This window comes from Aphelocoma coerulescens, chromosome 4, assembly GCF_041296385.1.
Source record: "Aphelocoma coerulescens isolate FSJ_1873_10779 chromosome 4, UR_Acoe_1.0, whole genome shotgun sequence".
Lineage (NCBI taxonomy): Eukaryota > Metazoa > Chordata > Aves > Passeriformes > Corvidae > Aphelocoma > Aphelocoma coerulescens.
The window spans coordinates 23,380,486-23,394,267 of record NC_091017.1 but is presented as its reverse complement, the minus strand read 5'-3'; the positions used below and the strand labels follow the sequence as shown (position 1 = coordinate 23,394,267).

Below are 13,782 nucleotides of genomic sequence, written 5' to 3'. Positions count from 1 at the left end.
CGGAAACAGATCTTTCCCTGCCAGTCACATCCTACTGGGATTCTCCCTACACACGGGCAATTCAGGGAGAGGTTCCTGCCAATATTAATCCAACTGGGCTCTGTAAATAGAGAGAAGGACCACAGACTATGAGCACCGGAGGGAGATTGCTTCCTTGTGATAAACTAAGCTAATAAATAAGTTTTGAAAAGACCAATATCTCAAATGTGGAGAGCTTTAAAGAAGAATCAGCTTATGCAAAACTTATGGCTGATGTTTTGGAAAAAAAAAAGGTTACTTTCACTGGCCGAATGCATCCTTTATTTATACTGATAGGAATAAAATCCTTTTAAAGAAAGAAGGGAGTAAAGGCCTTGCCTATAACACCACAGCTTACCCCTACCAGTGCAACAGGCTACACTGGCATGCCAGAGCCAGAGAGGGAGACCCTGGAAATGTCTGTCCCTCATTATGTGTCACCTGCTAATATCCCCTAACAGATGTGAGCTAACAGCAGAGATCTCATGTTAGACATGTCAGACAGCTCTGGGCCCATCACCACAAGACAGACATTGAGGTGCTGGAGAGTGTCCAGAGAAGGGCAACAGAGCTGGGGAAGGGCCTGAGTTCAGTTGTATGTGGGAGCTGGGGGTGTTTAGCCTAGAGATAAGAAGACTGAGGGGAGATCTTATTGCTCTCTATAAAAAGGAGGTTGCAGCAGAACTGGACATCAGTAACAAGTGACAATGGGAGATGACCTCAAATTACACCAGTGGAGGTTTAGATTAGATATTGAGAAAAAACCAAAAATTACAGAAAGATCTATCAAGTATAGAATATGCAGGGAAGTGGTGGAGTAACTGTCCCTGGAAATGTTAAAAAAAAAATGTGTGGATATAACACTTGAGGACATGGTTTAGTGGTGAATATGGTTGTGGTGCTGGGTTGACAGCTGGACTTGGTGGCCTTAGAGGTCTTTTCCAACCTTGATGATTCTATGGCTGCATGATTTTAGACTGATTCTTAGCACAGCTTTTGCAAGAACTCCTTATATTTCATTCTGAGCATTTTTCCAATATTTAGTTTCCTATTAAACCTCATAAATTGAAACAAAAACTGGAACGATATTGTCTGTTTTCTGTTATGTCATAACAAAAATCCGTAGACCCCATAAGAAATTGCCACTGTGTCACAAGCCAAGCTTCTATGCTTAATATATCACTGAAGAGTTTTAGCTAGGGGTGATATATAGATTAAAAACACACGCGGCATTGAACGGGGCGGGGTGGAGAGGTTTGCACTGAGATGTTTGGTGGGGCTGTTTGGTTTCAGTTTTTTTGTAGAGTCAGCATTAGCAGGAAGGGACTAAACTAAGGAGGGGGAAGAGGACGCGAGGAGAAAAGGGAAAGAAATACGAAAAAAAAAACTGAAAAAAAAAATTTAAAAGAGAGAAAACTGAAAAAAAAAAAAAAAAAAAAAAAAGGGAAAAAAGCGATCACAGGAGCCGCCCGGGAGGCCGCACGCAGCTACCATGGACAGAGCCCGCCGCCCGCTCGGCCCCGCCCGCAGCGGAGCAGCCGCCGCGGCGCTCCCAGCGCGGCGCGGAGATGCCGGCCCAGGGAAGAGCCGGCCCAGGGAAGAAGAGCCCCCACCGGGCAATATCCTCCGTGCAGGAGCTCCAGCCAGGCCCCCAGAGCCGGGAGCGGCTCGGACACGGGTTTATGGGCTCCGCCTCACGCGGTTTTATGGCGGTGTCTGGCTTAGGTTGGGCTTCCCTGTGTTGATTCAGGGCATCCTTCGGAACACCTGCCTCCGAGCGCAAAGCCGTGAAGTTCAGTTGCAATAAAAAGTTAATAAAAGGGTTTATTGCAGGGTACGTAAGCCGAAAATTTTAAATTAATCAAGACAGCAGCTCATAGGCAACTTCAAAGGCTATTTTTTTAAAACATAACAGTGTCCTACTATGTACAACACAAAAGCTTTGTGGTTAAAAAGGTTTTGTTTTGAACAAACTGTTCTTCCTGCAGAAGGGGAAATATGAACCCTGACGGATTTTTCTTTTGACTATACAGCATATTCATCACAGGAATTCCGTATTATGGATTCTGTAGCCCACTACTCCTGAAGGATGGTTATCAGTAACACCTATTTTACCTAGATAATGTGATGCTAAAGGGAAACCTGAATTTGGACACACTGCAGTACATACAGGGAGAAAGGGATGCAACTCCATGTAAGCATAGGGTTAAGTGTTGGAGAGGAGAAAAGAAACTTAGAAAAAATGTTTAGAGAGCTAATAGAAAATATCCCAATTCCCTAATTTGATTTAAAAGTCAGACTTCAATAAAAAAAAACCGGAATTCATTTCAAAAGAAAAACGTTATACTCAGTTGTCATAAACCTGTGCTTAGTAATGTCCTTAAAACCAAGTGCATTGCTGAGGATATTATTTCATGACACTATTTACATCCTTCATAGAGAATGAAAAATTCTGAATGTATTTAGCTGGATAATGAGGTATTATCATGCTTATATTGATTATTGATAGAATTTCAATAGCCTTTTTGATATTTCCTGAGAATCCCCATAATTAATGACATGAATTCACCTGCTGGTGTTTGAATATCAAGAATACATTTTTAATGCTGTCGGTATTTTGGTAACGGTACTCCCTTTCTTCAGTATAGCGTGGAGTTTGTAATGCTTATGAAACTCCTTCAGAATACAACTGATTGAATATTATATCGCGGCTAAATAAGAGTTTTATGGAAACACTGAGCTTTCTGTAGAAAGATTTTAAAAAGTCTTCCAAATTAGGCTGGTGATCTGGTTGACAGTATTGAATTGAATATTGAATATCTACACTCACAATTTTGTGGTCCTCCAAGCTGTGCTCAGGGCTGGCCGAGTACTGAGAGGGTTTCAAAATAGCTGTGCTCTTTGAAAAAGTGTGTCCATGCTCTGGAACGTAACATGTTATTCGAGGGTCACTGTTTCTTAAGGCAAAATGATGTGTGGTGGTATGGTTGTACAAAAATATGTATTGGGCCGTGGTGACAGAGATGTGCCACTGCTTCTGGGGTAATAACCAAAAAACTATTCATGGTCGCAGCTGCTGAACATCTACCTAAAGTAATGAAAATAGGGGGTGAGGAAGGTAAATTTCAGCTTTGTATACAACTTTTTAATAATTATTTGCTTATTTTCACAGGCACAAATATTTGTCTGCATAAGCAAAAGTTGACGGAACTCCATTACACATCTATTAAAAGACAGTGTTTACCACTAAAATCTGTGGCATCACAAAAGTATCCCACAAGAGGTGTGTTCTCAGTCTCAAAACCCCTGAAATAATATTATGCAAGTTAGAACAGCATCTCCTGGCAATAACCACAGCGTTGTGCTCCAGACCCTTCACCAGCTCCACTGCCCTTCTCTGGACACGCTCCAGCATCTCAATGTCTTTCTTGTAGTGAGGGGCCCAGAACTGGACACAGCACTCGAGGTGCAGCCTCAGCAGCGCTGAGTACAGAGGCACAGTGTGAAAACAAGCATTTGGATCAGCCCAAAAAATGAGCACTGGTGTCCCTGCGTGTGGGAAGGGAGATGGAGCTAGATGATCTTTAAGGTGCCTTCCCACCCAAACCATTCTGCGATTCCATGGTTTGCCAGCTATTACCAGATCAGACAGGAAGAACACCTGCACAAGAGGGTCAGTACGTATTCAGAGGGGCAGCCCCTGCAGAGCAGGTCATGACATTTGCTGTTAGCACATCTACTCTTCATCCCCTACTCCAAAACCACAAAGTGTGTGTAATGGCCAGCACAGGCAGATTTAAGCAATGCTCTCACATTTCTTTTGATGTCTCATCAGATTTCCTGGTCTTTCCAAAGACAAAGAGAGGAGCTGTTTCTCCCGAGCAACCTGTCCAGATCTGTGCATGAATATAGCTCCAAATAACTACACAATATGGTAATTAACTATCTCCTGGCTTTGTTATTTCTCTCATCTTTTCCATTTGGGAAACCTCTGGTCAGCTTTCCTAGGGTCTGTTCTTTTAGTTAAACTGTTTCCATCATCCAACTTAGATCACATTTCACTTCATACCGCAATACTGAAGGTGGCAATTCTTTTCTCCAAAGAGGTGAGACCTTCCTGAATACAGAGGAGGTTTATGCTGACAGAAAACCGTCACACTGCTCTCCTATCCAGTAGTATGTTCTAAAAGGTTAATATTAGACTGCCACTCAAAAATCCTTACCCATTTTATAAAAAAAAAAAAAAAATTAAATATCCCTTTGAGAAATCAGAGGCCTGAAGTAATTTCCAGTAGCATTTGATGAGAACTTTAGGATATTCTCTTCCAGTAAGGGTATTAGAACTCATAAAGTAATTCGGCCATTTGTTTTCAAACCTCAAAATGCGTGAAGGGGAAAATCAACAGTGTAATGCAAGAATTGTCAAAGGGAGTAGTTAGATGAAAATAGCAGAATTTAGGAAAATCTTTAATGCTCTATTTTCTATTATGTTAATCGATTTTTTAGCTGATTAAATATATTGATGTTGGTACTGTAGTAGAATCACAGAAACTGAATGCACCAATTTTGCTGGCTTCCTTTTTTTCTCTAGGCATACTTATAAAATATGAACTTTGCACGAGAAAAAAAAAATTAAAACGCAGCAGGGAACTTTCTTCCTTATGAAATCCATACTTTCCAAAGGCTGATGGCTCAGTTTTCCCAGAGTTGCAGAGTCTCCTAATGAAAATGCCCTGGTCTCCACCACAGAGCAGTCACTGATCTAGAGCCATTCACAGAGTATGAATTTTATGTGATAGCAGTAAACACAGCAGGTGTAATACCTACAGACTGCATATCAGGACAAACAGGAGAGGCTGGCAAGAGTGGTTTGATTTTGTTTGATAGGAATGAGAGGGAAAAAATAAATTAGAATATATTCTTAATTTTTTTCAGGCAATAGAAAAGCTGAAATGGAACTTCTGACACTTCCAATAATTTTTCAAAAAGCTCCAAAGGTAGAGCAAACATCTTGAAACTTATGTTTTTACATTTCTCAGATTTGAAGTATTGAAAATCAAGAAGATCCATCAAAATGGATCAATTCAAGAAGGAAAAAAAAAGTTCTCATCTTTGATAGTCTGGTGGGTTTTTATTTGAATAAACAAATTAAAGGTCTGACAAAAGATGACATCAAGTTATTTGTTCCCAATGTTTCCTGCAGGCTTCGGAGAGCCTTATTCAGCTTTTGCCTGCTCACCCTCTGTGGAGACCCTGATTCGGCACTACCATCTATTTCAGGAATCTCCAGGTCAGTTCCCTACAGCAGCTCCACAAATACTGTCAAGGTGTGCAAGGATAATAAGTACAACTGCAAAATGCACCCACAGATATCCCTTCAGTATTCCAATAAGAGTCCAACTTTTCCTTCCCTGCTGAGCACCCAACTGCCACAGAAACAGCTGGAAACCGCTGAACACTCAGCAGCTTTTGAAGACCAAAAGCCTGGCTTTGGAAGACCAAAACACTTTAATTTTTATTTCTATTTTGGATAATTTCTTTTTCCCGGTTTAAGAATGCTTGAAATTATGACCACAGCAGCTCTAAGGTAAGTTTAGACCCATTGTTTTCAGTTAGAAGATGCTCTTCTATTTACACTTCTCAGTTATTTAGAAAAACAAAAGGAAACCAAATAGAGAAATATCCTTTCCAGATGTCACTTGCTCAGGGGGTGGGAATACCAGGGGAAAAGCTATGAACTACTTTCTAAGCTCTTGTTTAGCCTGGGATATGCAAAGATTAATATCCTCTACCTCACTTGGTGTGTGTAACCCCATTACTTCCTAACCCCAAAGTTACAACCAGCAATGCTTCCAAGCTTTCACTCTTTCCCAACATGAAAACCCTGGGAACCCTACACAATTCAGAGCCTTTCCTTCCTTGAAAGAAAGGAAAAACAGCTTTTTGTTGTTTAAAGAAAAAGCTTTTGAGGATATTCTTCAATGCAAAGAGGAAGCCACCAAACTGTAGGGCAGGAAAGAGAGTTAATTGAATGCCTTGATAGCCGAGTAATAGAAGCATAATTGATTTAATCCAGAAATCTTTCAACAATCAAAGACAAACCACACAAAAAATTGCTGTGAGAGTGTTTTTGCAAGACATTCTGGTAAGTGATGAAACATAACAATGTAATTCAGGCTGCATTTATCATATCTTCACTACAAACACTGCAGCACTGCTAACTTCAGAAAAATAAGATATATTCTTCCTACCTGAGAGGTGACCGAGGCTGGTAGGTAGTGCAAGTTCTGCACATCAGACTGTGCTTTAGAGTCTCACATACCCTGGAAAACCACCTCGTAGCCATGTTCTCACCCATGCCAATGGGGAAGCTCCAGCAGGAACAAATTAAACAGATTCAAACTTAATGAGGGAACAAGCTATGAATCAGGAGAATCCCTTTGCTTACAGAAGCCTGCATCCAGTCACCATCCCTCCCAAAATGCTGCTCAGCTTTATCATGCATCAGAAAATTCCACCTCTCCCTCCCTCTTGACCCACCCTAAATAACAGGCTACAGCTGGGGGCAAAACAAGCTGTTTCCTTGGGCTTTGGAAAGGATGACACTACCAAAAACCTTGGTGAAACATCTCTGGAAGTGTAAAGACAGCCCCTGGTTGAATGTCCTTTGCTTTGAGCAAAGTCTTGCAACTGGAAATACTTTTGAAGCAACTGGAATAAAGTGTGTTGTGTGAGAAAGTGGTGGCACACATCCTGGGCTCATGCCCCACCGGTGGCCCTGGGCTCCTGTTGTCCACAGCAAGCCACTTAACATTGCGGGGCCTCAGGTCCTTCTCCACAGACAGGATAATTCCTCCTCAGGCCAGAGGAGGAGATCAGGGACTGAGAACTGTAAGCAGTGCCTAAATGAGCCTTAGACAAGCTCCCAGCTTGACATGTCTGTAAGATGGTTGTGCAGTCCTACCACAAATCATCACAGCTTGTTGACAGTCGGCATTTTGGGGGACCTTCATGTAACACCAGCCCTTTAGTTCAGCATTAGTACTGGCATGAGAAAAATAAAATAACGTAAACTGTGGCTAGTACAAAGCAAATACTAAAGTTACTTTCACCCACAGCAACTGAAATCCAAAGCAGAGAAACTGTGTGGAAGCACTTATCCCCCTTTTCATTGCTTTCCAAAATGGAGTATGAAAGAGCCCCCTCCCTGCTCTGAAAGGGATCTCTGCTTCCCCAGCCTTGCCTCTTTGCTCTGACCCTGTGGACAGCCCAGTCCCGCTCCAGTGGAATAACAGCAAGGCTTCTCCCAGCCTCTCCAGCCACAAAACCTTTAGGCAGAAGAACTATCTTTTCTGTGTTAAAAAACACCAATAAATAAATGCACCACCCTCCTCCTTTTTTGAAGGAGACTTCAGAGAACAGATGTTGCAGGAGATATTGTCATGCACGGCTCTTACAGAAGCTGGGCCGGTGGATTTAATAAATGAATAAATAAATAAATAAATAAATAAATAAGCCGATCTCCTCGCACTGCTCCCAGGAGAAGTGGGGGCGGCCCCAGCTGGCAGGGAAGGGGGACCGGGATGTAGCTGCTGGTCGCGGATGCCGCCCCGGAGCCGGGAGCGAGCAGGAACCTTTCTCGGGCAGGATAAAAATGTTGACTGTAGATAAGCGAGGTGCAGGTGGGGACTGAGGGCACGGCGGCGGCTCCGGCCGGTCCCCGGGGTTTGCTTTTGGGGTTTATGGGAAGCAGGTGATGCCGCTCAACGGTCTCGAGCTTATTCAGCGTGTCCCCTGAACCAGGGTTCAGTCAGCGCACGTCGGCGGTCCGGGCATCTCCCGGCTTTGCAGAGCCCTTGGAGGAAGAAGGGAGCACAGAAAACAAATAAAAGCTCAGAAACTTGCAGAGTCAAACGCTTTCCCCTGTCCGGGGACGCAATTCCCATAGCTCCGCTTGCTCGTTGCGGGGCGCGTCTCAGAGGTGCCGGGGTGCTGGGTGCAGGCTCGGCATCCTCCCCCGGCTCATCGGCCCCGGACGGGGTAGAGGGACGGGCCGCCTCCCGGCGTGTCCCGCCACAGCAGTGGTGACGGGTCCCGCGCTGCCCGCGCATCTCCCACGCGTGCCGGGGTCCCGCAGGCCGGGGGACGACGGGCTGTCCGTCCCGTCCCCCCGCACCTGCGGGCTCTGCCACACTCTGAGCCAGAGGATTTTGCAGCGCAGCGCAGTGTTACACCGCAGCCCGTACGTGATGCGCTGCTCGCTTCCCATCCTTGCTCCTGCTTCTGGATAAAACTGCTTTTCTGAGCATCGGATGGGAACAAAAAAAACCCCCAAGGCCGAAGATGTTGAAACACAAAAATATCTGTGGGTGGTTGGAGCTGAAATGATACGAGCTGACCCGGTAGGGTCGAGGGATTTGCTTGTCCCGAGCAGGTCTTTTAAACACCAATCTGACAAGCCGGAGAGGGGTTTACCGTGCCGGTGGGCCGGGTGTCCTGTTTCAGCGAGTCACGTACCATTAAAGAGGCACTTTTACAAGTTTGCAGCGAGGCGCTGAGGCATTCAAAGCTGCTCGCTCGGGAGGAAAACCCGCGGCGGCAGCACTTGGGGAAAGGGTTAACCCGCTGGCCGCCCTGCCTGGGAAATGATGGTAAATTACCCGGCGCGTTCTCCCGGGGAAGAAATTAGACTTCAAAAGGGCTGGAGCCCTTCTGAATATATATCAAGCAGATGGGCTGATGCGCTGTCTCGCTGATGTGCCATTGATTAACCGCCCCACAAAAGTGCTGCAGCCCCGCTCGCCCGCGGCGGGTGCGCGCCGCCGCCCGCCTCTCTCCGGGGCACCCCGGCGGCGGCAGCGCGCCTCGGAGTTGAGCGAGGGAAAAGGGGTGGCCGCTGCAAGACACCGGGAAAGAAAGATAAGAAGACATCAGAGAGGGGAGAGTAGGGGGAGAAGGGGAAGAAAAAGAAAACCAACCCAACAAAAAACAAACAACAAAACACACGGGGAAAAAAAACGGGGTGAAATACAAAAAGAAATCTCTTCAGAAACTGAGGGGATTTGCTTTCTCATCCCCAAATCTCGCCTTCCCTGTCAGCACTACCCAGAGCCCATCCCCGCGCTGCACAAGCTCCCATCCCAAGTTCCAGCTGCGCTCCGCGCTGCAGCGGGTGCGACGGGCCGGCACCTCCCCACCCCGAGCAGCCTCTGTTAAACCGAACTGGGACCGAAAAGCTGCGGGGAGCGGCAGGAGACCCGAGCTATCCCCCCTCCCCGCTGCCTGACGGGGCAGAGGCGGCAGCTCCGCCGCTGGCGCCCCGCGGGGAAGAGCCTGGCTGCGGCCCCGGGCTGGGGGGCTGCGGGTGTCGCATCCACCCCCGGAGCAGCTCAGTAAAAATGCCTGCTCCCTCCTCCCGGGCCTAAGCGGGGAGGGAGAAAAGCACACGCCAGAAAGTCACCCATTGTAGCGTTTAAATGCTTCACCGCTCAAACCGCCTTTGACACGCCTTGGCTGGGCTCCCGAAGGCATCCCGAGCCATTCGATAGCACTACAGAAGAGGCCTCTCTGTCTGCTCCGCTCTGGGCAGCCTGGAAATGGCCAGCGGCGGCAGCGGCAGCGCACACACCGCACATGATCAGCGCACCCAGCGCACAGGTGCAGCGCAGCCCGCGGAGCCGCGCTCCCATCCACTGCCGGGGGTGCAGCAGCTCTGGAAAACGTCCTTAGAGAGCGTCCGCCTGAAATTAACAGGGGGTGGCGGCAGGGCAGCATGTGATTTTCCGAGGCCCCAGCCCAGCTCCGGGAGCGCAGCCGGTTGTGCGCCCCAGCCCCGGCGGACACACAGCCCCGAGCAAAGCCCCTTCCGCGTTGCAAGCACTTGGCCAGGGGCGGAAAACTTTGTCCCCTTGTCCCTCACGGTGCGCCGGCAGCTCCTCGCTCCAGCCTGGCTTGCCCGCGGAGAGGATGCTTCCCACGCGGGGCCGGCAGGGTCCCCCTCACCCACGCACAAGCGGATCCCTCGCCACTTTCCCCGCATTTTTTTCTCCCGAATAAGCCCGTCACGGACACATGCGACAACCGGTGACCAGACACAAGGTCGGCTCCTGCCGGGTACCGGCATCGGTGCCCGTGGGTGGCAGTGTCAGAGGTGGGGCCGCGGGAGTCAGGGGCACACAGAGAATCGCAAGCCGGGAGGTGCCCCACGCGGGGACGGGGCTGCGGGGCGGAAAGTTTCCAGGGCGCTTCCCTCTGCTCCTGCACGGAGCGGGGGATTTCTGCGTGTGTCCATCGCTGCTGCAGCGGCTCGGACCCCTGTGAGCGAGTGCACGTGTGTGCAGGCGGCCACGAGTGTGCACGCCGGGCCGTGCCGGCCTCCGCGTGGGCTTGCCCGTCCCTCTGTGGGCGCCTGCCTCTCCGCACTGTCGGAGCAGACACGCTGGGCCGTTCCTGCGTATCTTTTTCTCCTCCTTTGTCTCCCTTTCTTTGGCTTTGACTCTTTCAGGTGCCCCGGCGGTGCCCTCGCGTGCTGCTGGTTGCTGGGAGGTGGCGTGGCTGCCACTGCGCTGCTGTTGTGCGAGGGGCGGGAGGGAAGGGGGCTTGAATGCTGGCTGTTGTGCTCGGCTGGGGTGGGGGGCCGCCGAGGAGGAGGAGGAGGCCGATGATGATGATGATGGAGGGGAGGGGGTGACGATGGAGCTCACCGCGGGCGCGCAGCTCCCTGGGGAGCCGCCTGAAAGGCCGCTGCGCTCACCAGCTGACAACGCGTGCTCCGCTCCAGACACGGCGCACCGCGGCCGGGAGCGAGGCCAGACCCCCCCTCCGCCCTCCAGCCCCCCCGTCCCCCCCCTCATTGTCCGCCCCAAAGCATTGTCCGCCCCGCTCTAATTAAGAAACACTGGCCCCACGGCCAGCTCTCCCCTTAACCCCCCCCGTGGTTCCTGAGCTTTTCTGGTCTCCCCTCGCTGGGTTTAACCCTTTCTCCCCCTTCCCTTCCTCCTCCCTCCCCGAGGCCAGAGGTTGAGCAAACAGCAGCCGGAGAGCTGCACGGCAGAGATGCGCCCCGGCCCCGCCACCACCGCGCCTCGTCCCGCTCCGTCCCCCCGAAACCCCCGCCGCCGGGACGGCCGGGCAGAGCCCCGCACCGGAGCCCGCGGCCGTTCTTCATCGGGCGACCCAGGCTCAAAAGTCAACGGAGCCGCCGTGAGCCTCGCACAAAGGCGACCGCCTCCCCAAGCCCCCCGAGCCGCCGCGGTCGTTTCGCACACCCCGGAGGACAGTTAGCGCTCAGCCAAAATTTAACGCTCGGATAGTGCGCTTCTGACTCGCCCTTTTCAAATAAAAGCCTGTTTAGGATGATAAAACCCCACGAAGCAAACCGGGCGAGACTGCTTCCAGGGGCTGGTGCACGTCCCCGCTCTTGTTAAAAAACTTTGCGGTAGTCTATACAAAACAAACACTGTCGCAAGCTCAATAAAGCGATTTATCCATCTTCATTACTTAAAGAAATGTTGTCTCTTTGTTTGTTTGGGAGATATTAAGCATGCTTAGCTTGCAACACATAGTTGATTCCTTTGCTAGTATCTTGGATACTTGGAGCTGACTTTGGAAGGTAGGAGCTAATTGCTAATAATGGAGAGAAAGGAACCAGCCAGCATAGCGGGAGTGGCCTGGCATATGGGGAATGAGCGGTCTGAAATACTCAATGTTCAAGTTTCCAAAATATTAATGAGATTATAGCAACCTGCAGCTATACGTTACAGCTTGTTAACGGAGTGCAAGAGAGGGGGGCTGCCAAGCGGTTGTTATGCAAACTCTATAGCTGAACCTTAAAATGGGAATGCGGCTGGGTATCTCTTTCAAAGAAGAGTTAAAAAAAAGAAAAAAAAGAAAAAAAAGGAAAAAAAAAAAAAAAGGAAGAAGAAAAAGCCCCTCAGAGGGCGAGCGCTGCGCTGCGGCTACGAGCACCAGCCGCGCCATGCGCTGCGCTCGTCTGTCGGGGGAAGGGACCCGACCGAGGGAGCGGGGAGGATTTTGGTGCGCTCTTTTCCACCACCTCGCGTGTTCGCAGCCGCAGAGGCAGCGCCCGGGACGGCGGGGCGGCGAGAGGCTGCACGCACCCCTTCAACCCACGGCCGGGACCCCTCCGCGGGTGCTGCCCCTCCGTCACGGCGGCGGCCGCCGCTTCACTCGCGCCGAGTACATCCCCAAACTAAACCAAATAAACAAAACAACATCCCCAGAGTCGGTGGTTTTGTGCTCCGCCGCATCACTCCCGTTATGGGATCCCTCGCGTGCCCCCTAAGATGCGAGACGGGCTTCCACAGCCCAGAAATCAGTGCCGGTAACCAAAGCTGACCTACCCCGACAAAGCAGGCGTTTTAATAGGAAGGGAAATGACCCTCCCGATAAACTTTCCACCCTGTGGGACCGTACCCCCTTTCGGCAGGTACGGCCGGCGGCCGCGGGTGCTGGCGGCGGGCAGGGCAGGGCGACAGCCTGGGGTTACCGGGGGGGCAGGTGCCCTGTTTCTGCAGGGGAAAGCGACACCCTCACGGGCTTCGATCCCGCGGGAGCCGCTCCCCGGCGGCGCCTGGTTAACTGATCACCTCTCCGACACCCCCTCCCAGTGTCACCTGCTGAACCCAGCGGGACCTCGGCACCGACACGGCTCCGGTTTAGCCCCGGGTCTGGTGTCACGCGCAGGCTGGGCTAAGCATCAGCCAATCCCCCATTCCCGTCTGGGTTTAGCTCGAGCCCAGGGGCCACATCCTGATCCCCCGGCGACCCGCGGCGCTGCTCGCGTGTCCCCAAAACCCCGCCGGCTTCCCCGCCCGCTCCCGGCCCTTTTTGCTCGGCTGATACAGAGGAGGCTCCGTGGGGAGATCCGGTCGCGTCCCCGACTAGAGGAGGAGGTGGGAAGAAGGGAATGATGTGACTCGAGCGGTTGTGCGGGGACAGGCGCTACAGAGCAGCGACAAGCTCCTTACCCTGCACTTGTTGCAATTATCTCGGCTCCGCTGGGAACTGCGGGACGGAAACGGGACACGGTCCCGGCGGTGCAGGGAGCGGAGGGAGTGCTGCTCCACGCGGGGCAGAGCCCGCCCCGGCCCCGGGGTCCGCCCGTCCCTCTGCGAGCAGCCTGGGTGCCCCATCGGCTCCCCGGAGTATCGCCCTCGCCTCTGTACCTCTCACCACCGCCGCGGAGTTTCACACCACCGCGGCGAGGGGAGAGTGAGGGGAGAAGTTGAACCCGACCACGCTTTGAGGCTGATTTTGTTTTGGTTGGTTTTTGTTTTTTTTTTTTTTTTTTTTTTTTTTTTTGGTTTTTTTTTTTCCCACGTTTATTTGATTTCAAAAAATTTTTAAAATTAAAATACATAAAACAATGGCAGCTGGCTTTGCTAAAATCAAAATAAACGATTCTTGTCGTAGAAAAGAATTTTTCTTAAAAAAAAGAGAGAAGCAGAAAGAATTGCAAACACTGCATAATAAATACGTTTCCTATTACCACAAAAGGAAGATAAAACGGACATAAAAGTTTGACACGACAAAACTGTTTTCGTTTTTAAGAGAGCGTTAGGATTAAGTGGCTTAATTAAATATTGGTCTCCAATTGGCAGTTAGTAGCTTTCCTCTTGAAACTGCATCTCCAGCCGCTGATAAAGTGCTTGCGCCAAGTTTCCCCCACAAAAGACGCCGACATGGTGCTCTAAGGAACATCCAAATTTTCTCCGCTATTTACCGGTTAAGACGGTGCGTTAT

The 13,782-nt window shown here is 50.2% G+C and overlaps 1 protein-coding gene across 3 annotated transcripts in view; it reads right to left on the bottom strand.

Moving 5' to 3' along the window:
- SMARCAD1 (SNF2 related chromatin remodeling ATPase with DExD box 1) overlaps positions 1 to 6,471 on the bottom strand; it is a 119,877-nt gene extending 113,406 nt beyond the window's left edge. For all 3 annotated transcript variants that reach the window (XM_069013080.1, XM_069013081.1, XM_069013082.1), the window contains exon 1: positions 6,270 to 6,471. In XM_069013080.1, the coding sequence (XP_068869181.1) occupies positions 6,270 to 6,376 (107 nt within the window). In that variant the 5' untranslated portion in view covers positions 6,377 to 6,471. The remainder of the gene's footprint in view (positions 1 to 6,269) is intronic.
- Positions 6,472 to 13,782: the final 7,311 nt, after the last annotated feature.